The sequence below is a fragment of the Cetorhinus maximus genome, chromosome 19, assembly GCF_964194155.1.
Source record: "Cetorhinus maximus chromosome 19, sCetMax3.hap1.1, whole genome shotgun sequence".
NCBI classification, from domain to species: Eukaryota; Metazoa; Chordata; class Chondrichthyes; order Lamniformes; family Cetorhinidae; genus Cetorhinus; species Cetorhinus maximus.
In genome coordinates, this window is record NC_135897.1 from 92,862,638 (window position 1) to 92,878,337 (window position 15,700).

The 15,700-nt window shown below is 45.4% G+C and overlaps 1 protein-coding gene across 3 annotated transcripts in view; it reads left to right on the forward strand.

Moving 5' to 3' along the window:
• Nucleotides 1–15,700, forward strand: part of LOC144694037 (TRAF2 and NCK-interacting protein kinase-like) — a 242,556-nt gene that overhangs the window by 111,371 nt on the left and 115,485 nt on the right. For all 3 annotated transcript variants that reach the window (XM_078564386.1, XM_078564387.1, XM_078564388.1), the window contains exons 5-6: nt 2,538–2,663; nt 13,028–13,138. In XM_078564386.1, the coding sequence (XP_078420512.1) occupies nt 2,538–2,663; nt 13,028–13,138 (237 nt within the window). The remainder of the gene's footprint in view (nt 1–2,537; nt 2,664–13,027; nt 13,139–15,700) is intronic.

Sequence of the window (15,700 nt, forward strand, 5' to 3'; positions counted from 1 at the left end):
GTTGCAGATGGATATAGATACGTTGAGTGAGTGGGTAAAGATCTGACAAATGGAGTTTAATGTGGGAAAATGTGAAGTTGTTCACCTTGGCAGGAAGAACAAAAAAACAGAGTATTATTTAAATGGAGAACAACTGCAGAATTCTGAGGTGCAGAGGGATCTAGATTTTCTAGTACATGAGTCTCAAAAAGTTAGTATGCAGGTACAGCAAGTAATTAAGAAGGCTAATGGAATGTTATCCTTTATTACAAGAGGAATTGAACATAAAAGTAAGGATGTTATGCCTCAGTTATACAGGGCATTGATGAGACCGCATCTCGAATACTGTGTGCAGTTTTGGTTTCCTTATTTAAGGATTTAAATACATTGGAGGTGGTTCAAAGGAGGTTTACTAGATTGATACCTGGAATGAGTGGGTTGTCTTATGAGTAAAGAGTGAACAGACTGGGCTTGTTTCCATTGGAGTTTAGAAGAGTGAGGGGTGATTTGATTGAAGTTATACAAGATCCTGAATGGTCTTGACAAGAAAGGATGTTTCCTCTTGTTAGAGTCCAGAACTAGGGGGCACTGTTTTAAAATTAGGGGTCGCCCTCTTAGGACAGAGATGAGGAGAAATTTTCTCTGAGCGTTGTGCGACTTTGGAATTCTCTGCCTGAGAAGTGGTGGGGGTGGAGTCATTGAATATTTTTAAGGCGGAGGTAGGTAGATTCTTGTTAGGCAAGGGAATCAAAGATTATCGGGGTTAGATGGGAAATCAAAACACAAGAAGATCCGTCATGATCTTCTTGAATGGTGGAGCAGGCTCAAGGGGCTGAATGGTCTACTCCTGTTCCTATTTCTTATGTTCTTGGCTGGAGATGAGGATGTGGATGGAGTTGAGGGACTGGCTGCCTGAGGGAGTCGGTTGTTTGGTGGAGCTCCCTGTGAACCAAAGTCGAGATAGTTAGTGCATGGCAGTGCAGTCAAAAGCAGGAGAGGGAGCACTTACAGTTGGGTTGAGAGATGGATGATATAGTGTAGGATTGTCACAAGGGTGTTTGCCATTCACCTCACCATCACCGCAGGCACGGTCCACGTCCTCACCAGTCAGCATGATAGCACACTCCACAAAGTGAGTGAGGGGCCTGGTGTGGGCTACTCCACCCCCTGGACTGGGACCTCTCCCTGCTGTTGTGAGCAGGCTTCTCCTGCATAGAAACAGATGGAGTGAGTGTGAGCAGGACACATGTCACTGCGTGGAATGTTTGTGTGGTGAGCAGAGCCATGGACAGGATGAGGACGTGAGCTCCAGAGGGTATCGACCTGATGGAGATGTGAGGGTGTGTGTGAGAGTTAGTGGTGTTGTCCCTCGAGGTGAGAGATTCTTGTAGATGTGCGATGGGTTTGTGAGTATGTGAGTTGAGAGCGATGAGAAGAGTGACTTACCCTGGCGGAACAGAGGAGATCATTCATCCCCTTGTGGCACTAGGTGTCTGTCCTCCTTTGTAGGGCATTGGCACTGACCACCACCCTCCCATGCTAGATGTGTGATGCAGCTGCCCATCCTGCAGCCAGGGTGGGAGTAGAGGACATCACTGTGGGCCTCCACAGCATCCAAAAGGCACTTGAGGGACGCGTCACTGAAGCGGGGGGGGTGCTGCAGCCTTTTTGCCCTTCGGGGGCATCCAATCTGCCGTGCGTCAGTCCTGGGCTGAGGGGTGTGCTCACGGCTGTACTTTAGATATGGTGTCCAGCATGGTGAAGCAGCGAGGTGATGGCGTGGCGGGCGAATGAGAGCCCGCCCACCATGGGAACCGGCGTGTTTCCCAGGAATGCATAATTAACGTGGCGGGTTTGGGACGATACGGCGTGAGAAGCCGCCATTGTGGCCGGCAGGTAAAAACATCGTTTTTCCCACCTGCTACTGCACTTAGTGCAAACCTGGGCCCATTCCACCCTTAGCAGGTCTGGCAGCATCTGTGGAGAGAGAAACAGAGGTAACATTTCAGGTCAATGACCTTTCATTGGAAATGAATTACTGTTTCAATAACATCACCATCCTGCCGCTATACTCTTCTGCACCCTCTCCAAAACCTTCGTGGAAGATTATAAAAATTGGAGCAGGAGTAGGCCATTCAGCCCATTTGAGCCTGCTCTGCCATTCATTCTTGGCAGATCTGGTTGTGGTCTTCATGGCACTGCCTCCCCATAACCCTTAACTCCCTTGTCAATCAAAAAATCTGTCCTTCCTAAGAAGTGGTGCCCAGAATTAGATACAATGCATCACTGGGGTCACACTAATCTTTTTTTTATGTGTTTAGCATTATTTTCATGATTTTTCTACTCTGTGCCTTCATTTATAAAGCCCAGGATCTCAGTTGCTTTATTAACTGCTTTACTCACCTACCCTACCACCTTCAAAGATTTGTGCAAATGTTTACATAGAGTTATCCAGTTGAGTTATTGAGGCCTCTACTTATCCTGAACTGAGAGGGCCAAACTTCACCTGGTTCTTCAAATCTCCACCTCTTTTCAAAGATGTTTATCTCTTTTCACAGGATGAAGAGGAAGAGATCAAACAGGAAATTAATATGCTCAAGAAGTATTCGCACCATCGAAACATCGCCACCTATTACGGAGCCTTCATTAAAAAGAATCCCCCTGGAGTTGATGATCAGCTTTGGGTAAGCTGATGCCAATTTTATCACAAGATGAGGCTTGGTCTTGACGTGCCAACATAAATTCTCTTTTCTTTCATTTTCTCACGGGATGTGGACGACACTGGTTAAGCCAGCATTTATTGCCTATCCCTAGTTGTCCTAGAGAGTGTGGCGGTGAGCCGACCTCTTGAACCACTGTGGTCCACGTGGTGTATGTGCATCCACATTGTTGTAGGGAACACAATGGGGCTATTTATGGAGAGGTTGCATCCAATGATAGCGGCTCATTACAGTCATTTTGAACCTCCCGCCTCGGAAGGTGTGACCTCCTGCTGGAATGTTGTTCGATGGTTGTTGGTTCCTCCCCTCCGACCATTGCCACAGCTGTTGGTGGCAGTGATATATGTGAAGGAAGTGTCTTGCCCGAGATTGGCACTAGTTTTGTTCTGACGGGGAAGATTACAAGTGATTCGACTGGGGACCAGGTAAATGTTTCCAGCACTAAAACAGAAAATGCTGGAAAAACTCAGCAGGTCTGACAGCATCTGTGGAGAGAGAAACAGAGTTAAAGTTTCGAGTCCGAATGATGACTCTTCAGAGCTGACAAATGTTTCTAGTGATTGAAGGGTCTGCAGTGAGTAGAGAAAGAGAGAAACTATGCTGAACTTGTGTTGAACCTTGGGATACTGTGTACAGTTCTGCTCACCATATTATGGAAAGGACCGTGAAGCACTGGGGAAGATTTTAAAAAGAGTTACTAGAATAATACCTGAACTGCGGAGTTCTAACTATTGGAAAAGACTGAACAGACTGGGGTGCTTTTCTCTAGAAGAGAGCAGGCTGGGGTCTGACCTGCTAAAGATCTTTGAAATTGTGAAATTATTTAATAGGGCTGATGTAGAGATGAGGTTTCCACTTGCTGGGGAGATCAGAGCTAGGGACCATTAATATAACATACTCATTGATAAATCCAACAGGGATCTCGAGAAAAACTTATTTACCCAGAGAGTGGTGAGAATGCAGAACTCGCAACCACGTGGAGTCTTTGAAGTGAATAATATTGATGCATTTAAGGAGAAACTAGATAAACACAGCGGGGAGAAAGGAATAGAAGGATATGTTGATGGGGTGAGAGGAAGAAGGTTTGGAGGAGGTTTGGGTGGAATACAAATAGTGGTATGGAACACTTGGGCTGAGTGGCCTATATCTCAGGTGTAAATACTTTGTAATACTTTCTGATATGAGATTAAATACAGACAATTTCTGACAATGAACAAGAATAAACCTTTTTTACACAGAAGGTTGTGAAAGAAAGAACTTGCATTTCTATAGCACCTTTCATCACCGCAGGACATTCCGAAGTGCTTTACAGCCAATAAAGTATTGTTTTGGGCTGCATTAGAGTGCTTCAGTTGGAGTTTGATGGGAGAGGGACTTTTAAAGGTTAATTTCTATCTAAAGTCTAATCTCGCTTTAATGTAGCAATTAACTAAAAGTTGCTCTTTGGGTTGGGAGAAGGAGAGTTTTAGTCCAGCTTTGAAACAGGGGTTATACAGGATCTCCTTACAGCTGCAGCTAGTTAATTAGATAACTGGCTTAAACAGGTTTTCAGAAGCTAGATTCAGACAGCATAAAAGCAAACCATCTACTGTGCTGCTTTTGTCTGCACTGGAATGCTGCATTGGGCTGCATTAGAGTGCTTTAGTCGGAGCTTGGTGAGAGAGGGAAAGTGGTGAAGAGGGATGGAGGTGATCCTTTCCTTTTCTACTTTTCCTCAGTAAGAAGAGCAGTGACCTTGGTTAGTAGGACCTGGTAAGTATTTCTTCTGTCCTTAATATTCTTTAAATTAGAGGAAGTAAAAGTAAAGGGAATAATTTGAGGGTAAGTCGTGGCAGGGCAGCCTGGCCAAGTGGAATGCTCCTCCTGTGCGATGTGGGAAGTCAGGGACACTTCCAGTGTCCAAGGCGACCATGTGTGCAGGAAGTGTCTCCAGCTGCAGCTACTCGAAATCCGCATTTTAGAGCTGGAGCTGTGCCTGGAGCCACTGTGGAGCATCCACAAGGATGAGATCTTTGTGGTTAGCATGTACAGTGAGGTGGTCACACCGCAGGTAAAGAGACAACAGGCAGAAAGGGAATAGGTGACCGCCAGACGGAGTAAAAGCACTAGGCAGGTAGCGCAGGAGTCCCTGGGTCTATCTCCCTCTCGAACAGATTTTCCGCTTTGGGTACAGCCGGGGCAGATGGCTTCTCAGGGAAATGCGGCAAGAGCCAAGTCTATGGCACCACGAGGGGCTCAGCTGCACAGAGACGATGGTGGGGTGGCGGGGGGTGGGAACGGGGGGTGGGGAGGAGAAAAGAGTGGGAGAGCAATAGTGATAAGGAAATCTATCGTAAGAGGAACAGATATGCATTTCTGCATCCACAAACATGACTCCAGGATGGTATGTTGCCCCCCCTAGTGCCAGGGTCAAGGATGGTCCTGAGCGGCTGCAGAACACTCTGAAGGGGGAGGGTGAACAGCCAGAGGTTGTGGTCCATATCAGTACCAGTGACATAGGTAAATAGAGCGATGAGGTCCTGAAAGCAGAATATAAGGAGCTAGGAAATAAATTTAAAAGCAGAACCTCAAAGGTAGTCATCTCAGGATTACTCCCAGTGCTACGTGCTAGTGAGATCAGGAATAGAAGGATAGACCAGATGAATGGGCGGTTGGAGAGATGGTGTAGGAGGGAGGGATTTAGATTCCTGAGGCATTGGGACCGATTCTGGGGAAGATGGGTCCTGCACAAGCTGGGCGGGTTGCACCCCAGCAGGACTGGGACCAATATCCCCACAGGAGTATTCGCTAGTGTGGTGGGGGAGGGTTTAAACTAGATTGGCAGGGGGATGGGAACCTGAGCGGGAAGACAGAAGAGAAGGAAACAGATTGGAATGAAAGACAGAAAAGCAGAAAGCAAAAGTGGAAGGCAGAGGCAACAAGTGCTAGCAGCAAATAGGGCCATTGTACAAAAAAAAAGTGTAAAAATGTTTTTTTTAAAAATGCCAAAAGGCACCGTATCTGAATGCATGGAGCATTTGCAACAAGGGAGTCAAATTAACAGCGCAAATAGATGTAAATGGGTATAATATAATTGCGATTATGGAGACATGGTTGCAGGGTGACCGAGGCTGGGAACTGAATATCCAAGGGTACTCAATATTTAGGACGGACAGGCAAAAAGGAAAAGGAGGTGGCATGACATTGTTAGTTAAGGATGAAATCAGTGTGATAGTGAGAGAGGATATTGGCTCAGAAAATCCGGATGAGAATCAGTCTGGGTGGAGCTAAGAAGCAACAAGGGGTGAAATACATTAGTGGGAGTTGTCCATAGGCCTCCAAACAGTAGTGATAAGGTAAGGGAAGGCATTAAACAGGAAATTAGAGATGCATATAACAAGGATGTGACAGTAATCATGGATGACTTTAGTTTACATGTAGACTGGGAAAACCAAATTAGCAATAACACTGTGGTGAATGAATTTCTGGAATGTGTATGAGATGTTTTTTTACACCAGTACGCCAAGGAACCAACTAGGGAACAGGCTATCCTGGAGTTGCTACTGTGCAATGAGAAGAGTTTAATTAATAATCTTGTTGTGCAGCATCCTTTAGTGAACAGTGACCATTACATGATAGAATTCTTCATTAGGATGGAAAGTGAAGTTGGTCCGATCTGAAACTAGGGTCCTAAATCCTAAAGAAAACTATGAAGGTATGAGGTGTGAGTTGGCTAAGGAATCATTGGGGAACTTCATTAAAAGGCATGATGCTGGATAGACAGTGGCTAATATTTAAGGGATGAATGTATGCATTGCAGCATTTATACATTCCTTTCTGGTACAAAAACATAACAGGAAAAGCAGCCCAACCATGGCTAACAAAAGAAATTAAGAATAGTATTTGCTAGAAAGAGTAGCAAGCCTGAGGATTGGGAGCAGTTTAACATTCAGCAAAGGAGGACAAGTCGATTGATTATGAGGGGAAAAATGGAGTATGAGGGTAAACTTGCAAGGAACATAAAAGTGGACTGTAAAGGCTTCTATAAGTATGTAAAAAAAAAATTACTGAAGACAAATGTAGGTCCCTTACAGTCCGAAACAAGAGAATTTATAATGTAGAGAAAAGAAATGACAGAGCAACTAAATAACTAGTTATAGGGTTATAAAGCACAGAAACAGGCCCTTCGGCCCATTGTGTCCATGCCGGCCATCAAGCACCTACCTATTCTAATCCCATTTTCCGGCACTTGGCCCTTAGCCCTGTATGCTATGGCATTTCAAGTGCTCATCTAAATACTTCTTAAATGTTGTGAGGGTTCCTGCCTCTACTGCCCCCTCAGGCAGTGTGTTCCAGATTCCAACCACTGTGTGAGCGAAAATAATTTTCCTCAAATCCCCTCTAAACCTCCTGCCCCTTACCTTAAATCTATGCCCCCTGGTTATTGACGCTTCCGCTAAGGAGAAAAGTTTCTTTCCATCCACCCTATCTATGCCCCTCATAATTTTGTATACCTCTATCAGGCCCCCCCTCAGCCTTCTCTGCTCTAAAGAAAACAACCTTAGCTCATCCAGTCTCTCTTCATAGCTGAAACGCTCCAGCCCAGGCAACATCCTGGTGAATCTCCTCTGCACCCTCTCCAGTGCAATCACATCCTTCCTATAGTGTGGCGACCAGAACTGCACACAAACTACTTTAGTTCTGTCTTCACGGAGTAAGACACAAATAGCTTCCCAGAAATACTAGGGAACCAAGGGTCTAATGAGATGGAGAAAGTGAAGGAAATTAGTATTACTGAAACAATAGTGCTGGAGAAATGAATGGGACTGAAAGCCGATAAATCCCCAGGACCCGATAATCTACATCCCAGGGTACTAAAGGAGGTGGCCATGGAAATAATGGATGTGTTGGTTATCATCTTCCAAAATTCTGAAGATTTTGGAACAGTCCTGGCAGACTGGAGGGTGGCAAATATTATCCCACTTTCTACAAAAAGAGGGAAAGAGAAAACAGTGAGTTATTGACCATTTAGCCTAACAGAATCACAGATTTCTAACCTCAGTGGTAGGGAAAATGCTAGAGTCTGTTATAAAGGATGTGATAACAGGACACTTAGAAAATATCAAGGGGATTAGACAAAGTCAACATGGATTTATGAAAGGGAAATCATGTTTGACAAACCTACTGGAGTTTTTTGAGGACATAACCAGCAGAACAGATAAGGGAGAATCAGTGGATGTGGTGTATTTAGATTTTCAGAAAGCTTTTAATAAAGTCCCACATAAGAGGCTAGTGTGCAAAATTAAAGCGCATGGAATTGGGGAGAATATGTTGGCAGGGATTGAGAATTGGCCAGCAGACAGGAAACAGAGAGTAGGAATAAATGGGTCTTATTTAGAATGCTAGGCGGTGACTAATGGGGTACCGCAGGGATCAGTACTTGGGCCCCAGCTTTTCGCAATATATATCAATGATTTGGATGAGGGAACCAAATGTAATATTTCCAAGTTTGCCGATGACACAAAACTAGGTGGGAATGTGAGCGATGAGGAGGGTGTTAAGAGGCTTCAAGGTGATTTAGACGTGTTAAGTGAGTGGGCAAATACGTGGCAGATGCAGTTTAACGTGGATAAGTGTGAAGTTATCCACTTTGGTAGGAAGAACAGAATGGCAGAGTATTATTTAAATGGTGATAGATTAGGAAATGTTGGTGTACAAAGGGACCTGGGTGTCCTTGTACACCAGTCACTGAAAGCAAGCATGCAGGTGCAGCAAGCAGTTAAGAAGGCAAATGGTATGTTGGCCTTCATTGCAAAAGGACTTGAGTACAGGAGCAAGGATGTCTTACTGCAGCTGTACAGGGCCTTGGTGAGACCACACCTGGAGTATTGTGTGCAGTTTGGTCTCCTTACCCAAGAAAGGATATACTTGCCATAGAGGGAGTGCAGCGAAGGTTCACCAGACTGATTCCTGGGATGGCAGGATTGTCGTATAAGGAGAGATTGGGTCGACTAGGACAGTATTCACTGGAGTTTAGAAGAATGAGAGAGGATCTCATTGAAACATATAAAATTCTGACTGGGATGGACAGACTGAATGCAGGGATGATGGTTCCTCTGGCTGGGGGTCTAGAACAAGGGGTCACAGTCTCAGGATATGGGGTAGACCACTTAGGACTGAGATGAGGAGAAACTTCTTCACTCAGAGGGTGGTGAACCTGTGGAATTCTCTACCCCAGAGGCTGTGGAGGCCAAGTCATTGAATATATTTGAGATGGAAATAGATAGATTTCTGGACTCTAAAGGGTGTCAAGGGGTATGGGGAGAGTGTAGGAGTATGACGTTGAGATAGAGGGTCAGCCATGATCATATTGAATGGTGGAGCAGGCGCTAAGTCTGAATAACCTACTCCTGCTCCTACTTTTTATGTTTTTATGGCCAGAATTGTACGTCCAGCGGGTGGTCGCCCAACTGGAACAGGCGTAAAATCACGTGAGATGATGTCGGGCGAGCGTCCTGACATCATCGCACACTTGCAAGATATTTCACTCAGCGGGAACATGCAAAAGTCAGAGGAGCTCCCCCGACAATTAAACTCATTAACGGCCCAATTGTAAATGGTTTTTCGAGGCCTCTCCAACTTTTACGGTTGGCGGACGGGCCAATCAGCTGGGCGGGCTTCGCATTTCTGATGAAACCTCATCCAAGGGCGGGATGAAATCTCCGTTAGGGTGTAAAATAAAAAAAAAATATCCGGGGGCAGCATTTTTGCAGTATGCTCGATTGTGCCGCATGGACATTTTTTGCAGCAGTTTTTTGGGCTTTCTTTTATTATTTGGGGAGGTCGGCAGCTCCCTGAGGCGTCTGCCTGCCTTCAGGGGGCTCAGTGGAAGCGCTCACCAGCACCCACGGTGACGCTGGCGCTCACCCTCTTCCCGCCACCCCCCCCACCAGCGGTATTAATTGGCCGGCCAGCGTGAAATCGCAGCCAGGGGGTCGATCGCGGCCGGGGACTGTTTCCCATTGGCTTCCCCGCCCGCCAATCGCGTGTGCGCTTGATGAGCGCAAAATTCGGGCCTGTGTTTCTACGTTTTGAGAGGTAGTCACTGAATTTCTCTTTCTAAAACTCCTCTTCCCCTGAGATTGTTTCTCCTGTGTTTATTTTTAAGATTTTATTGTGAGGGTTGCACATTGGCGTCGTTTGCATGTCCTGGCTCCAATAGTTACTTCAGTTTTAGGGGATCTTGATGAGTAAAAGCCACCTCTTCAAAAAATGCATTTTGCTTCGGCGTTGTAACAACAACTTGCATTTCTATAGCGCCCTTAATGTAGTAAAACATCCCAACGCACTTCACAGGCGCGATTATCAAAGAGACATTAGGACTGTTGAGAATAAGCTTGGTCAAAGAGAGGTTTTAAGGAATGTCCTGAAGGAGGAGAAAGGAAACGAGGATGAGAATTTTAAAATTGATGCTTTGCCAGGCGGGGAGTTGATGTCGGTCGACAGATCGACAGCACAGAGGTGATGGATAGGGTTGCCAACCCTCCAGGATTGGCGGAGTCTTCAGGAATTGAAGATCAATCTCCAGGACACTGCTGTGTGCAACCCTGGAGAAAAATCATTGGGATATTAAAAAAGATTGTTTTTTTGTTTTTGTCATTTTCTTTGAACGTTTCTCTTTACCAGATATAAAAATATTGAAAATGGGGAGAAAAGGCTGTTTAGCTGACAGTCAAACATCATCCAATTGGGTAATGAGTCTCTTTGCTTTCCAATTGGCGTAGGAAGGTAACACATCACAAGGATGGATGTGTTGGCTGATAAATGGCTGGAGCGTGGGGACGAGTCATGTGATGAAACCTACAGGAATACATTTACTTGTAGTTGGTAACCTAGTGATGGGTGGATTGGACTTGGTGTGAGTTGAGATGAGAGCAGCAGAGTTTTGGAGAGTGGATGATGGGAGACCATCCAGGAGAGCAGTGATATAGTCAAGCCTGGAAGTGTTTCGCGAGTGTAAATCAGACACAACTTAACCTCGAACTATATAAGGAGATAATAGGGCAGGTGACCAAAGGCTTTGTTTAAAGAGGTAGGTTTTAAGAAGCGTCTTAAAGGAGGAGAGAGTGGTAACACTGAAATATTGTTGACTTTGATGTCTAACCTGCTGTGAAATGTTGAGCTTTTCATTCCTGTCACAGGGAAACCAGACAGTGAAGAAGCAAAAAGAGAGTTGAGGAGCAATCAAACTGTGTGTCAGAGTTTGGGATCCAGAACTACCCAAGCAGATTAATTAGGCTGAAGACTCGATGACTGTACTAGGCCTTGTGAGGGAGGAGGCCAGGTGAAAGAGTGGGGGTGGGGGTGGAAACGCATGTGTGGGAGCGAATGAAACTGCACGAGAAGGAGACATCTAGAGTTTGGAAGGCTGAATAGTGCGTTTCAGACAGGCAGGGTTGCAACAATAAGTGAGAACAGAAATACAGAAATGTGATTCTCAGCATTAAAGGGACACCATTGTCATGTAAGATGACATTTGGGTAGTGAGAGCGGGCAGTGTGTCAATGTTAATCACCATGCCATCTCGCGGTGATGCCCTTCAATGTGGTCCCGTCTGCTCTGGAAACAAAGGTTTTGTTAAAAACACGTCATCATTTCCCCGTTAATGTAGGTCGACAAGCAGAGGGGTGGTGGGTAGGGTTGCCAACCCTCCAGGACTGGCCTGCAATCTCCAGGAATTGAAGTTCAACCCTCTACAGCGAAGGTTTTGCCGAAAACACATTTTCATTTCCCTTTTAAGAGTTGGCTGGAAGTGAGAGATCCAGTCCTGCTGTGAGGGTGGTTAGACTCCAGCTTTGGGAATGAGAGAAGAGTCAGGGGGGGCCAGTTGATATGTTCTGCAAGGAGTGGAGATTTTAGCATCCAACTCCGGAGAGCTTTGAGTGAACATGCTTCATGGTTCAGTACAATAAGGGGTGGTGGGGGGTGGTGAAGGGTATTGGGAGGGGTGAGCTGAAATAAATTCAACTCGAAATCTTTGAAAGGGTTTCCTATATATGTGTATTCAGTGATGCCGTTGGATTTTTATGGATCTGTCTCTCTCTGACCCCTGTGCCCACCCATGCTCGCACTCTCTCTCTCTCTCTCTCTTGCTCTCTCTTTCTCTCTCTCTCTCTTTCTTTTTCTCTCTCTTTCTTTCTCTCTCTCTCTTTCTTTCTCCTTCTCTCTCTCTCTTTCTCTCTCTCTTTCTTTCTCTCTCTTTCTCTCACTCTCTCTCTCTTTCTCTCTCTCTCTTTCTTTCTCTCTCTCTCTTTCTCTCTCTCTCTCTTTCTCTCTCTCTCTTTCTTTCTCTCTCTCTCTTTCTCTCTCTCTCTCTTTCTTTCTCTTTCTCTCTTTTTCTCTCTCTCTCTTTCTTTCTCTCTCTCTCTCTCTTTCTCGCTCTCTCTCTCTCTCTTTCTCGCTCTCTCTCTCTCATTCTGCTCCCTCCCCTTTCACTCTACGCCCAGCTCCTCTCTCTGGCCCTCTTGACTTGCTCATGCCCTCCCCGCTCACTTGCGCTCTTTCTCCTTCCTCCTCCCCTCTCTTTCCCTTGTCACTCCTTCAGCTCCTGGCTGATGTCCCCCAGTATGGATATGCTAACCTTGTACTTTGTTAGCTGTTGCTGCAGTGAAATAAATCAGCTGTAAATTTCCAGATGGTCGACACAGGAAGCTCGGGATGGTTGCCAACTGGGTAATGCCACATGTAAATGGCACCATCCCTGACAGCACCTGTGCCAACTGTGAAAGCCTTTGTGTATTATAGCCGGAAAGAACCTCCTCAGGTTGAAGAATGTTGAGGTTGAAACTTGAGAAAGAAGTTTTGCAATTCCAAGGAGCTTTTAATAGAGCGGAGAGAGCGAGAAACTATTTCCAGTGGCTAGAAGATTGGTAACCCAAGGGCACAGATTAAATGAACTAGGGGGGGAAAGATACGGAGACCTTTCATTTTACACTGCGATTGTTATGATCTGGAATTCACAGCTTGAAAGGGCGGCGGAAGCAGATTCAATATTATCTTTCGCAGGGGAATTGGTTAAATACTTGACAAGGAAACATTTTCAGGGCTAGGGGAAGAGTGGGGGAGTTTGACTGATTGGACAGCTCTGCCAAAGAGTCAGCATCGGCACGATGGGCCGAATGGCTTTTCTCTGTGCTGCATGTTTCTATGATGCTAACCGTATGATGATGAGTGATGTTAGTGCATTTTGGTGCAAAGTGTTTGTGTGAAGAGTGTAGCCTTGTGTAAAATGGAAGCATTGTACCTTGGCCTGTTGTGCTCACCGCCATGTTCTTCTGGTCTTTTTGCAGTTGGTCATGGAATTCTGCGGCGCTGGCTCTGTCACAGATTTGATCAAGAACACTAAAGGGAACACATTGAAGGAAGAATGGATCGCCTACATCTGCAGGGAGATATTGCGGGTATACAAGATTGCCTTAAACTTTCAGAATCTGTGGTCCAATCCAGTCCTGATCAATGGGATGGAAACCTCGTGTGGTGTGTTTCCCCTCGATCTGATGATCAATATTGTGCACTCTGGAGCTTCAGGAATAGGAGGAGCCTGTCCTGTCATTCCGTTAAGACTGATCTGCAGTTTCACTCCATCCTCCAGCCTTTGCTCCATATTCCCTACTCCCCTAACCCAGCAAAAACCTATTCATCCGTGTGTCGAAAATTTCAGTTGAGCCCCCAGCCTCAACAGCTTTTTTTTTTGCACACACACACACCCCACACACCCCACCCCATCCCCCACTCCCCACCCCATCCCCCACTCCACCGGTCTGCCCGTGAGAGTTCCAGATTTCCACTATTCTGTGCGTGTGTCCCTGTCTGGTTCTCATTTTGAGGTTATGCCACCTTGCTCTGCGCTCTTTCCCCCATCAGAGGAAATAGCTTTTCTCTATCTACCCTATAATTATAATACCCTATAATCCATCCTTTAATCACAGAATCACACAGTGCAGAAGAGGCCCTTTGGCCCATCGAGTCTGCACCGACACGTGAGAAACACCTGACCTACCTACCTAATCATTTGAAACACTTTTGATTAGGTGACTCCTCAACCTTCTAAACTCGAGGGAGAACAAACCAAGCCTGTGTAACCTGCCCTCACCATTTAATCCTAATACCCCAGGTGACAGCATCTGTGGAGAGAGAAACAGAGTTAACGTTTCGAGTCCGTATGACTCTTCTTCAGAACTCGAAACGTTAACTCTGTTTCTCTCTCCACAGATGCTGCCAGACCTGTTGCGCTTTTCCAGCATTTTCTGTTTTGATTTCCGATTTCCAGCACCCGCAGTGTTTAGCTTTTACCCCTGGTAACATTCTGGTAAATCAACACTGCCTCCCCTCAGGGTTCACTATGTTTCATTGCCCAGAACTAAACACAGTTACTCCGGATGGGGTGTGACCAGTGCTTTGTGCAACTGAAGTGTGACCTTCTCCCTTTTGTATTCCAACCCTTTGAGATAAAGGTCAATCTTCCATTAGCCTTTTTGATGACATTTTGTACCTTTGCTTTAGTTTTTAAGCACGTCCTGTAACCTGGGCTTCCAAATCCCTTTGTTCCTCTACAGCTCCTAGTTTCTCACCATTAATAAAATATTCCAATTTCTCTTTGATCCAAAGTGGATAACCTTACACTTTCCCCGGGTTGAATGTCCGCTGGCCACAGCTTAATACATCGAGACCCTGGGCATGTGATGGGTGTAAGGGCAAAATGTGGAATAAGTACAGGTAAGGGCCCAACAGATAAAGCTGTCCTAAATCTGCCCTCATTTGTTAATGCCTTACAGGCCGTGATGAACATTTGTCAGATACAGTTTTGCTCTGTATCTTAACCGTACTGTAGCTTACCCTAGAACAGCTGATGTGGAAAAAGGCCATGAGCTTATTAAGTGCTGGAGTAGATTGGAGGGGCTGAATGGCCTTTACTTTGCTTCTATAAGTTCTTAATTGGCCTGAAATGGGAAAGTCTGTCATTGCCCCAGCACTTCCTCACCCTGAGGAGCGCAACATTCATGCTAAGTGAAATAGGGAGGGAGCTCGGAGAGGGGGGTGGGGGGCGGTGTGGAGGGGTGATTCACTCAGTGAGAAATTAGATGAGAAATGGGCACAGCTGTGAATAGGAAAGTGAGAAACAATAAGCTCCAAGCCATTTCATGGCTACTGCGTTGGACTTGCGATATTTAGCGACCAATTATTTTTAAGTTCAAGAAATGTCACCCATTTGTCGGAGTTGTATGTAAGGGTAGCAGAAACTTAATTCAATCCCACTTTGATACTGCTGATTGGATAGATTGTGTTACGACCATGATGGGAAGAATGCGTTGGTGTGTCTCTGGTTCCACTATGCAGTGGGTCACAACATATATTTAAATGATTTTTCCAGCTAGCTATACGGCCAAATATGTGCTTTGCCTATGAATCCCAGAATGCCCAGGTTTCTTCAATAAGCAAAATTATGAGTTTATTATAAAACCAGACTTGTCAAGCAGAAAGGCAAAGCTTATTAACATACGGTATGACACATGAAAGTATAATAATTACTCTTTCTAAATACCCTAACACTCACTCACTCAATCACACGTACACACAAACACAACAAAAAAATAGAGGAATTCTGACAAAAAAGTTAAAAGTCAACGGTTAAAGGGAAAACACTAGATGACGGAGTCCTTGAAATGGTGTCTGGGTTACACAGTTGGTCTCTCAGCGCTGGTTCTGTGAAACAGTGGATGACTCTTCAAGACTTTGTGGAAAGCTTAAATATGGAGTGACTTCGGAGTGATTCCCGTTCACTTTTTACTTTCGACTGGGTCTGGAGCTTTAGGAGCTGTTGTCTTTTATTTTAACCCAAGTTCATTGTTTCCTCCCCAAAACAAAAGCAGCCAACCAGCTTTTTAAAACGGTTTTCCGGGCGGGGTTTTTTCCCCCCCCCCAAAGCCGTGAACCACCATGTGACCCTTTTGTAAACAGTTCGC